The 12675-nt window shown below is 43.5% G+C and overlaps 1 protein-coding gene across 2 annotated transcripts in view; it reads right to left on the bottom strand.

Annotated features, from left to right (window-relative positions):
• KIF26B (kinesin family member 26B) overlaps positions 1 to 12675 on the bottom strand; it is a 462886-nt gene that overhangs the window by 6155 nt on the left and 444056 nt on the right. For both annotated transcript variants that reach the window (XM_050950367.1, XM_050950368.1), the window contains 2 exons: positions 1937 to 2139; positions 521 to 671 (listed from right to left, as the gene is read on the bottom strand). In XM_050950367.1, coding sequence (XP_050806324.1) covers positions 521 to 671; positions 1937 to 2139 — 354 coding nt within the window. The remainder of the gene's footprint in view (positions 1 to 520; positions 672 to 1936; positions 2140 to 12675) is intronic.

Consider the following 12675-nt stretch of genomic DNA (forward strand, 5'->3'; position numbering starts at 1 on the left):
TATGAACGTCAGCCATTTCTAGCTATAAATAATTGGCCAAATTAATCCTGGATGCAATTCCATTAGAGTCAAAACACAAATTTGCTTCATAGTGTTATTTGGCAGAAGGATAGTAGATTTATTACACATACACATTATACACTCAGATACATGTCTGAGGCCAAAAATCAAAAAATTAATAAATTTAAAAATCTCATTTTCTGGAGCTGTGGACTGAGACACATGAGTGTTAATCTGGCATTGGCAATATTCACTATTACAATGCTGTACCATTCCAGTATTCAGCTCCTGGGCGCATAGGATTGTTCAGCTCAATTGTCAACATTTAATAGGAATTATGTGGAAATAGTTCTAGAAATACAGTCAATCTAACTCTGGCCCCTAGGTCACATCAGTTCAATTTAGTTTACAAATGTACTAGCTCACATCACAGCCTCAGCATCAGTCAATCTTTCTGCTTCCCCTCAATGAAATAAACCGAGGGCACTTATGAATACAGGCAATAAAATGAAATCCTTACATTCACTAAGCCATTTATTAGGATCCAGCATCAGGTACTGTTTGGTCACCTCCAGTTCCCTCATTAACCACTCGTACTTGGCCCTGACCTCAGCAATCCTCTGCTGGCGATGCTCCAGGATTTTCAACTTGGCATTGAAGCATATCAGTTCCTGCAAACCAGGAAAAAGGAGAAGGGAAAGAATAGGTGAAAAGGGGAAGAAAAATCCATGCTGGATTTAGTCAATTTTCCAGTCAATAATAACCACAAACTACTTAACATGGAAGCAGGTAAAGTCACTGGCCAGAATAATAGGTGGTTTTATTTTTTGTTCGGTTGGTTTGTTTTTTGTTCTTTTCAAACGACGCTAGGATATACAGACAGAGCAGCAAAAGCTAATAATAGCTATAATTTATTAATAATGGGCAACATCTTGAAATTCAAATTAATTCAAGCAAAAAAGTTGAATTTTAATCAATTGTGCTCTAATTTGGTTATCACCACCATAGCTTCTATGCTAGAATTTTTCATTTCATTAATTTCATTAGAAGTTTTTGTTTGTTTGTTTGTTTTTTTTTTTTTGAGTAAGGACATCAGGATTTGACCAAACAATTAAGCTCATCAGAGAAGGAAATCCATCTCCAGCTGTATTAAACCACGATGCATATCTATGTGCTATGTAAGTAATAGATCCAATATTACAATTCTATAGTAAAATGCTGATAAAAATCCAATTTCAAAAATGTTCAACAACAAAGGAAACAGTTTTGTGAATATATATGCATTTTTGACAAACTAATAAATTATAATTAATACTTGTATTTTGAAAGCATCAGATATTTAGGGTGCTGAACAACAATTTAAAATAATGTACAATCTAACTCATTATGAAACAATAAAACAAACCGAGAGCAGCCAAATAATGTGACATGATTAAAAAAAAGATGGGGAGTGTCGTAGACAAAGGTTAAGAGAGATTATCATAGAAAACTCCATAGCTGGTGTACGTGTAGCTCCATCTACTTCAAAGGTGCTTCACCAATTTACACCAGTTGAGGATCTGACTCTTAGACTTTCCAGATGCTTTTTAAAAGATGAGAAGAATGAGCATGGAAGGATGTTGGGGGAGAGTAAATTCCGCACCTAAGAGCCACAATGAGCAAAAGCACAATCACCCACTCTCAAACAGAGATGATGGCAGGGTACAGAGGTCAATCAAGATGAGGATCATTGAGCATGTGACAGGCATACATGGAAGTTTCTGATTAAAAAAAAAAAGCAAGCTTGGTTTGCAGCTGCTCATCTATGAGCTTCAAGTTTTGTTTATTTGGAATCTGATCCTGTGAGATGCTGAGCAGAACCCAGAAGTTGCTTACCACCTTTCAGAATCAGTCCTTTAGGATCGAAATGGGAATCAGTCCTTTGAGGTGCACTCACCTTGCTATCCCCTCCTCGTCGCCGTTGGAGTCTCTCCACATCATCTATCTCATAGACTTTGATCTCGAAGGGTTCACCCATCCCTCTCTGTGCACTTCGCAGTGGGCCATCTACCCAACGGACCCCTGGGCTGTTGGCAGGTTTCCTTACCGGGGAGGTTGCATCAAGTGACAAAGCCGGTATGAGTCTTCGTCTCTGAGAACCTAAAGAATACATGAATTGTCAAGTTATGTTAGCATAGTTAATTCCTCTCATTTCTGCTCCTTCTCCAAAAGAGACCTCTGCACACATGTAATATATTCAACCCTCTTAAACAGAAAGTGGTAAGCGAGAGAGACCCTGAAGACATGAAGGACTGGGTTGCTTAACTCTGAACATAAAGCACCAAGTCACTAAGACTCAGTACATGAGATGGCCCCAGTTTGCAAACACCTCTGTGCATGCTTTACTCGTGCATACATTTACTGGCATGCAGAAGTTTTTGCAGCAGGATCAGGGTCTGCTGGTGAAACTGACCTAACGTTCTACTGTGGTTATACCACGGGTTCCCTTGACGGATGTGGATTGATTTTTTTTCTCTGGGAACAATGCTAGCCAGCTCATGCCATAGCCTGCCCCCATTAGGGAATCTAAATCACTTTGGGGGACAATTTCAAATGGCTGCCAACCTGTCCTTTGTGCCAACTTCCATGAAAAGGCAACAAGCATAGAACTATGCCTGCAGCAATTGTGCTCTAATTTGGTTATCACCACCATAGCTTCTATGCTAGAATTTTTCTAGAAACTCTCTCACTGGTCACTCGCACCATTGCAGCTGCTGCAGCAGTAGGAATGACATAGTAATACTCAGCACTGCATGGTGAGAGGGCATAGCGGTTCAAATACCAGCAGTTCCCTGCATACGGTTTATGTTAGTGGCACCACTGCTGGTGAGGTCAGTGCAGCGTTGAAGAGTTTTAGAAAAATGGCCTGTGTAGACAAAGCTGATGCAGTGTGGAAAGCATCTACTATACTACTAATTGCTGTAAATATGGTGCTAGCCTAATGGTGAAAGAAAGCAAGAAAGGCGTGTGTATAGCAGTGGTTCTCAAACTTTTGTACCGGTGACCTCTTTCATAGAGCAAGCTTCTGAGTGCGACCCGACCCCCCTTATAAATTAAAAACACTTTATGTATTTAACACCATTATAAATGTTGGATGCAAAGCGGGGTTTGGGGTGGAGGCTGACAGCTCACGACCCCCCATGTAATAACCTCGCAACCCCCAGTTTGAGAACTCCTGGTGTACAGGCTGATGAGAAACAGAGAGAGACACTTACACAGACAGAGGGAAAAAACACAGTTATATTTTTCTTCCTGACTTAATACAGTAAAAGAGACAGATGGGGTGTGGGGGGGGGGGGCGGAGAGGGAAACATGGTTGGTTTATTTTCTAGCTGACAGCTACTGCAGTGTTCGTCCAGGAGAGGTGGGGGGAGGTGAGGGGAGAGAAGCAGCCAGCCAGCCTGAATGAAACCATACACTGGCTCTCTTGGCTGCAAGGACGCAGCCTGGTGCCAGCAAAGGAGGGATACAGCATAATCGTGCACAGATTTTATTTTAAAACCAAAATAAAATCATTTAGAAGAATCTCAAAAACTGCATTCATTTTAAGTTCAATGTAAATATCTACTAAACGACTGCCAAGGTGGTGTTTGGGTAAAAGCTTAAAAATCTATTGACCTTCCAGTATTCGCATTTGCAAAGAACAGAATTAGGTTTGATTTTCCACTAATGTTTGCACGGCAGAAAAATAGGCAAACAAGCAAGTCTTGTCCCACTGAGTTAGGGGGCTGCAGATTTGAAAATAATATTTTTAAACATTGATGAGATCATTTCTCCCACCATTCACCTTCCCTGTGAAAAACCTGTGGCTAATCTACAGAGCTGCTATATCTGAAACCACCATCCTGGACCCTAGATAGTCCCAATTTAAAATACTTTTCCATACAAAAACAATGTGCAGGAAGTTTTAAAATGAAGCGCACAGGTGACTAGAAAAGTCCAAATTAAGGCTGCCTGTGCAACCTTGTTTCTGCCCCTGTATTTCAAAGCTGTTTTTAATTACATGATCACTAATTTTGTTCTCTTCAGGATCCTTGGAGAATGAAGCAGCTGCTCTAAATATAAACCCTCAGGCTTCTGGGCATGAGCAAACTTTTAAACAAGGGAGTAGAAAGAAACTCTATGGGCAAATGATTCCATAACTGCCCACTTCAGGGTTTCTAGTGCCTCCCACTGTAGCAGCAGCTGGCACTGGCCACTGTCAGAGACAGGACAGTGGACTAAATGGACCATGAATCTGATCCAGCACGGCAGTTCCTTTGTTCCAAATGTGTTGTGGGTTTATCCCCCTTATTGCTCAATTTGCGGCCCCCGGTCTCATTCATTGTACTCCAATCAATCCCCTCCAGCTGCCTGCCTCAATCACTACACATCCTTTCCTCATTCACCATCCAAGCCGCACATTCAGGCCTGGTCTCCACTTAACATTTTTCCTGGCATAGCTGTGTTAGTTAGGAATATATTAGAAATAAAAAATAAAAAAAAAATCACACAACCACAATTAACTGACTAGCAATCCCCAGTGTAGATGCAGTTATACGAGCAAAAGAAGTCCTTTTGCTGTGATAGTTTATGTTGCTATAAGCTATACAGTATCAGCAAAAACACTCTTTTGTTGGTATAAGCTGCATCCACAGTAGAGGATTTTGCCCGTATAGATATACCAGCAAACCCTGGTACAGGATGTCATGCTGAAAAAACTGTGCGTTATCCTGTAATTAAAGAGGGGTATCATAATGCAGACACAAAGGGGGCAGAGTTAAGCTTGTGTGTGCAAACTTAACTTTGGTATTTCTAGTAATAAAGAGCTTCACTATGCAACTTTAGTGCTTTTCTCATATACTTTCTCTATGGAATTTTCTAGGTGTTTTAAAAAGGAAAAGGATAAAATAAAGTGATTCTATGGAACTATTTGCTAGACAGCAGATGAACCTTCTGCTCTGCACATCATGGACCTGATCCAAACCCTACTGAAGTCAACGGAAAGACTCTGCTCAATGAGGCAGGGGCTCCTGTGGTGCACAATCTTGAACCGCCAATGACACAGACTTGTATTCTCCTTTTCATATAGTATGCAAGCATACAGGAAGCCTTCAGATCATTGTCTCATTCCATGCATCCTCTTACAGATCACATTTCATTTGCCCATAGAGTTTCTTTCTACTCCCCTGTTTAAAAGTTTGCTCATGCCCAGAAGCCTGAGGGTTTATATTTAGAGCAGCTGCCTCATTCTCCAAGGATTCTGAAGAGAACACAGTTAGTGATCATGTAATTAAAAACAGCTTTGAAATACAGGGGGCAGAATCCATTTTTTTTGAAAACTGAAAAAAAAGTCAGTTTTTTCTACCCCACCAAATATTTTCCCATTACATTCAGAAAAAAAAATGTTTCGAATTTTTCCCATGAAAAATAATTTGCATTTTTACTTGCTCTCATTATTAAGGGTTTATTATTTACATAGTACAAATGAGAAAACCAAACTGCAGGGGGCCTAACCATGTACCACCGAAGTCAGTAGAGGTCATGGCAATGATTTCAATGAGTTTTGGATCAGGCTACAAAGTTATGTCTATGTTACCATTTATATTAGTGTAGCTCTGCTAGGGACAAGGACAGTGAAAGCACTAGTTTAGACAGGCTGATGCTTTTTTAACCACAGTGTCATCTAGGCTTGCTCTGGGTAGGGTTAGACAAGTGGTGGTTAAAGTGAATCTCTCTGGTGCTCCCAGAATTCCTGCTGCTGGTGGAGTTACTTACTTATTGCATGATTATTCCACGTTATGTTCAGCCCGCATAGGCAAGAATAAGCTATGTACTAATATGACTTGGCCACAACTTGTGTAAACATGTAGTTTAAATAGGGCCTGAAAAAGTCAGGAGGATTGAGTGAGGAATAGAATCCAGATCTCCTGATTCCCAGTCCTCTACTCTAAGCATTAGATATCTGTTTGCTTCCTATTTTTCATACCCTGTGTTAGCATCACAGTACGGTAAAGCAACATCAACACATCCTCAACTGAGAGAAGGGGCTAATTCCCTGTCGAGGACTGGAAGAGGTGGGAGACAAATGAGACTAACAAATAGTTTACTAGCTGTCCAGTCCCCAAGCCGTTTTTTGTGGCTTACTATGACTGAAAATGAAGGGCTACAATCAGTGATGAGCTGCCAGAATGTTAATAACCGGTTCCCTACTGGGTCTTCGGCAGCACTTCGGCAGCAGATCCTTCACTCGCTCCGGGTTTTCGGTGGCACTTCGGTGGCAGGTCCTTCAGTGCCGCCGAAGGCCCGGAGCGAGTGAATGACTTGCTGCAGAAGTGCCGACAACGACCCGGTAGGAAACCAGTTATTAAGCACTGCCCAGTGAGTACAAGCCCAAGACCCTCCATCCTGACTGCCCCCCAGGGCCCGACCCACTAGCCATCTTGCCACGCTCCCTATCCTCTGACTGCCCTGACCCCATCCACCACCACCCCGACAGACCCCCCAGAACTCCCACGCCTACCCAACCCCCCCGTTCCCCATCCTGATTGCCCCCCTGAACCTCCGCCGCCCTGCAACTGCTCCCTGCCCTTTATCCGTCCCCTCCTCCTAGCCCCGGCCTGGTCCCCTTAACATGCTGCTCAGGGCAGCATGTATGGATGCTGCGTGGCGCGCTGGAGCTCACAGCCCCACCCCCTTACCATGCCGCTTAAAGCAGCAGGAGCTGCAGAGCTGCTCAGGAGCAGTCCACAGCGCTGATGCCAGGCTCTCTGAGAATGGGGAAGGCGGGGGAGAGGCCGGAGGAGCCTCCCCAGCCGGGAGCTCAGGGGGGCCGGACAGGATGGCCCCTGGGGCCTGGAGTTTGCCCACCCCTTTAACAATCGGTTCTAAACCGGCTTCTAAGTTTAACAGCTGGTTCGTGCAAACCGGTGCAAATCGGCTCCAGCTCACCACTGGCTACAATGGTTCTCCCCAGCCTGCTGCTTGCAAAGAGACACAAAACTATTTAAAGGTGTTTTTAATTGGTCCCTAGCACTTTTGTTGTTTGCTTTCTAGGGAACGAGCTGTTGTGCCAATTGGCACAACAGAAGAGGCAATATGAATACTCAGAGAAGCTTTGGACCGAAGTACTTAAGAATGAATTACAGAGAGGCAGTTCTGTGAGGAAGAGGCCTGGTCATGAACCATTCGTGTTAACCTAGAGACCAATGAGGACTGCTACCCTACATGACAAAGCTACAGATAGAAGGGGGAGACTGCAGAAAAGACCCTTAGGGAAAAATCGAAAAAACCATAGGGAATTTTGCCATTGACTTCAATGGAGCCAGGACTGAATCCACAGATTCTAATGGAAAATGACCCCCCTTTCTATAGGTTGTTTGAATGAGCATATAGAAATTTATGGTAAGGATACAGTTGTGTATTAAATGCTACAGGACCATCAAAAAACAAAACAAAAAACAAACAAATGCCTATAGAAAATCTGTAAAAGCAGCAAAGAATCCTGTGGCACCTTATAGACTAACAGACGTTTTGGAGCATGAGCTTTCGTGGGTGAATACCCACTTCCTCAGATGCATGTAATGGAAATATCCAGGGGCAGGTATATATATGTGTGCTAGCAAGCAAGCTAGAGATAACGAGGTCAGTTCAATCAGGGAGGATGAGGCCCTGTTCTAGCAGTTGAGGTGTGAAAACCAAGAGAGGAGAAACTGGTTCTGTAATTGGCAAGCCATTCACAGTCTTTGTTCAATCCTGAGCTGATGGTGTCAAATTTGCAGATGAACTGAAGCTCAGCAGTTTCTCTTTGAAGTCTGGTCCTGAAGTTTTTTTGCTGCAGGATGGCCACCTTAAGGTCTGCTATAGTGTGGCCAGGGAGGTTGAAGTGCTCTCCTACAGGTTTTTGTATATTGCCATTCCTAATGTCTGATTTGTGTCCATTTATCCTTTTCCGTAGAGACTGTCCAGTTTGGCCGATGTACATAGCAGAGGGGCATTGCTGGCATATGATGGCGTATATTACATTGGTGGATGTGCAGGTGAATGAACCAGTGATGGTGTGGCTGATCTGGTTAGGTCCTGTGATGGTGTCGCTGGTGTAGATATGTGGGCAGAGTTGGCATCGAGGTTTGTTGCATGGATTGGTTCCTGAGCTAGAGTTATTATGGTGTGGTGTGCAGTTACTGGTGAGAATATGTTTCAGGTTGGCAGGTTGTCTGTGGGCAAGGATTGGCTTGCCACCCAAGGCCTGTGAAAGTGTGGGATCATTGTCCAGGATGGGTTGTAGATCCTTGATGATGCGTTGGAGGGGTTTAGCTGGGGGCTGTATGTGATGGCCAGTGGAGTCCTGTTGGTTTCTCTCTTGGGTTTGTCTTGCAGTAGGAGGCTTCTGGGTACACGTCTGGCTCTGTTGATCTGTTTCCTTATTTCCTCGTGCGGGTATTGTAGTTTTGAGAATGCTTGGTGGAGATTTTGTAGGTGTTGGTCTCTGTCTGAGGGGTCAGAGCAGATGCGGTTGTACCTCAGTGCTTGGCTGTAGACAATGGATCGTGTGATGTGCCCGGGATGGAAGCTGGAGGCATGAAGGTAGGCATAGCGGTCGGTGGGTTTTCGATATAGGGTCGTGGTAATGTGACCATCACTTATTTGTCGAAAACCCACCGACCGCTATGCCTACCTTCATGCCTCCAGCTTCCACACCACCAGCAATGCCCCTCTGCTATGTACATCGGCCAAACTGGACAGTCTCTACGGAAAAGGATAAATGGACACAAATCAGACATTAGGAATGGCAATATACAAAAACCTGTAGGAGAGCACTTCAACCTCCCTGGCCACACTATAGCAGACCTTAAGGTGGCCATCCTGCAGCAAAAAAACTTCAGGACCAGACTTCAAAGAGAAACTGCTGAGCTTCAGTTCATCTGCAAATTTGACACCATCAGCTCAGGATTGAACAAAGACTGTGAATGGCTTGCCAATTACAGAACCAGTTTCTCCTCTCTTGGTTTTCACACCTCAACTGCTAGAACAGGGCCTCATCCTCCCTGATTGAACTGACCTCGTTATCTCTAGCTTGCTTGCTAGCACACATATATATACCTGCCCCTGGATATTTCCATTACATGCATCTGAGGAAGTGGGTATTCACCCACGAAAGCTCATGCTCCAAAATGTCTGTTAGTCTATAAGGTGCCACAGGATTCTTTGCTGCTTTTACAGATCCAGACTAACACGGCTACCCTCTGATATAGAAAATCTATCACTTTCTACAGGATTTCTCTATAATGGCAGACTGTAGAAATAGGCTTTAAAAATGGATTGTAGACTGAACCACCAGATCAGAAACAGACAGTAATGTAAAAGAGAGACACTGGAGAAATTTGCTATCAGCTCTGTCAAAACTGCCCTGCCCATCCTGCATTCACTTTGGCAACACCGGTAGCCCTTGTCATATCAATAAAGTTATTGAAACAGAAAAGAGAGAGAAGGAGAGAAGCCAAGTCAGGGAGAGACGGACTCTTTGTCTCCAAGCCCCCTATGCTAGGTTAACTTTTTGCCAAATGGTTTGAGATTTCAAACTAACAATGCTGTGACTCCTAAACTCTTGGCCAGCAAATGAACCCACGCCTGACAATCCAGCATGCAGGAACCAGTGAAGCCGAAAACACATCAGGGAGCGACGGTGATCCTAGGCCTGACTTCAGTGGGCATCTTTCCAGGCTTTGGATCAGGCCCTAGATGAAGCTGCATCATCAAGAGTAATATCGACATGTGACGGATGACAACACAGACCCAGAAAGAACTGACCAGTTGCAATAATAAATGTGGCAGTGGCCTGACAAGAGACAAATGCAGCACAGGCATCATTTGAAATGACATGACTAAATTGCAAAGCTAAGAGTGACCTCGGTCCAATGGCCCCACACAGAGACAACCAAAGGGAGAAACCAGTTGTTAACCAGCAGGGAGATTAAACAGCACCATGCCAGAGAATGGTAGAATTCTTGCATAAGAGTATAAAGGGATAACCAATTTTGCTAGAACACCGAGGGCTTTACTTATGCATTTAGAAATGTACCATGGCACCTACTCTGTCAAGAGCCTGGCACGTTCAGGTTATAAGGAATCAGTTATAACAAAGCACTAGCCTTTCGGCTTAAAGGAGTATCACCCTCATTTGGTGACAAGTGATACCAATTTTTCTTCTGACTCAAACCAGTCCACAGTGATGAAATTGTTTTAAAACTAAAGTGTAGCAAATTAGGAGATTGATCTTGCAAGGCATGCAGCACCTCTGCTTCCATTAGGAGTAGAGGGAGCTGAGTACTTCCCAAAAGGCTCTCATCCTATTGCAGCATTGGAATTTTTTAATCTGAGAGCAAAGCTGTATCTTGCTACTTAGAACATTTGCAATTTTATATATTCACGGAGTTATAGACTTTAAGGTTGGAAGGGACTATTATGATCATCTAGTCTGGCCTCCTGTATAGCACAAACCAAAGAACGTCACCCAATGAGTTTTGTATCAAGCCCGCATGTTAATGCGTCCATCCATTTTCGTGTCAGAGTGGGAGATGTATTAACGGTGCTTATGTATTATTTTTAGTGCTACGAGGGTTCAGTTGAACACAACCAAAACTCATCCTGATGGGAACTCATGCTTGTGACTCATTTAATATCACCTCTGTATAAAGCATTTAGTTTGTATTGTCTCCAGTGTGCCTGTGATTGTTAACACCAATTTTTTATGTAATTGGTGCAGATTTGGGTTCATCTCGTGGGAGGTGGGACATGTCTCCCTATGGAGATTCAGAGCCTGATTCCAGTGGCACTTACAGTGGTGTAACTTCACTGAATTCAATGGAGTTATTCAGGATTCACATTGCTGTGAGGTCAGAATCAGGACATCATTTGGAAAGAGAGGGAAGAGGTCACAGGTGTGTCTAGTAGAAGGGTGGTTTTGCTTTATAGTACCCACACATCCCCATTTGACCCAGTGCAAAAGAGGAATTATATGGTCCAAAATGTGGTTTACATGGGCTTTTATATTAGGCCATTTGCCCCAGTGACCATCACTAGGTGGACAGGCAGAGTGGACAACAGTGGCAGAAGCAGAGTAAGCAAATATGAGCTCATTATGTTTTCCTAGTCAGGATTTCTGTCTGGGCTGCCAGTGGGTTACCACAATAATCTGGCTGTCTGGTCTTTGTTCCATCAAGCCATTAAATAAACATAGGCAGAGAGACCTGATCTGGGTGGGTGGACTCTTATGTCTGCATGGAGTCCTACTGAAGTAAATGCGGCTCGGCACAGACACGGGACCATCTGTGCAAATTTGACTGCAGGATCAAGGTATGTGGGTGGGATGGGGGCAAGGGTCAATGCTCTTCACTTTTACTGACTCGGGATGGTATATCTTTGCTTTCTGGCATGTGCTGGGGAGAAATAAAATGAAACAACATCTGCATGTTTGCAGTGAAGCTGAATGGAACCTAATCTATTTAAAATATGCATTGATTAATGGGCTGCTTATTAGCCTGGGTACAGAAGGTATGGTGTATCTTGACAGGAATTCCTACTGCCTCTAGTCCTTCCATTTAGTCTCTGGGGTTTATCTGATTTCACATTAAATGTGTTGGGTAAGGAGATACATTCAAAGCAGCATTTTAGGATGAACGCCACAGAGCAGGTGACAGCTTGCTCATCCATGATAACACACAAAGACAAGGATTCAATTGTTCAAACAAATATCTATTTTTTCTTTAAAAAATACCCGTTTGAAGACACTTGTTTATTAATGGGCTCTATGGGGCTGGGAGCTCATAAATCTTTACTATATAATTAATAAAGTGCTTTCTAGCAGACTATAATGCACCACTCCTCTGCTCTCCAGCACGTTTTTTACAAAGGCAACTGTTCAACCTGGAAGCTTGGCAGGATTAGCACACATCCATCCCTCCCTCCCTCCCCTGGTAGTGGGGACACACAAACACACACGGTGCACCAGCAATCTGTTCAGGCCAGCTGACTCTCCAACAGTATAACAGGGAGTCATTCATTTTCCATTCAAAAAACTAAATAGATATCAGTACCGCATCTTAGAGCAAAAGAAATCCAGTCCACTGATTCCACTGCCAAACCAGTAATAGTGGTCTCAGTTATAGTACAGCATAGCATTTACTAAATATCCTCTCCTGCATCTGACTCTATGGCCAGGTCTACACTACAGTCCTTGATTAGCATAACTACATCACTCAGGGGTGTGAAAAATCCACATCCTTGAGCAACGTAGTTATACTGATTTAACCACCCGCTTTTAACCAGGAGGGCTTTTCCTGTCAACACAGCTACTGCCTTTCGGGGAGGTGCATTAACTAGGCCAACAGGAGAAGCTCTCCCGTCGGCATAGGGGTATCTTCACTAAAGCACTGCATTGGTGCAGCTGTGCTGCTGTAGTGCTGTGCGTGAAGACAAGCCCTAGGACCTATTTTACCTCAGGGTATTAATGTGTGTGAACTATCCCATGGTAAAAAATGCAGTGAAGACCAGGCACTTTTTTTTTTTACCACAAGATAAACTAAACAAAGTCAACCGCAGGTGGGGGATAGTGCTGATCTCAGCTAGTTTACCTTAGGATAGCTCATGTGTGTTAGT

This window comes from Gopherus flavomarginatus, chromosome 4 (genome assembly GCF_025201925.1).
Source record: "Gopherus flavomarginatus isolate rGopFla2 chromosome 4, rGopFla2.mat.asm, whole genome shotgun sequence".
In the NCBI taxonomy this organism is placed as follows: Eukaryota; Metazoa; Chordata; order Testudines; family Testudinidae; genus Gopherus; species Gopherus flavomarginatus.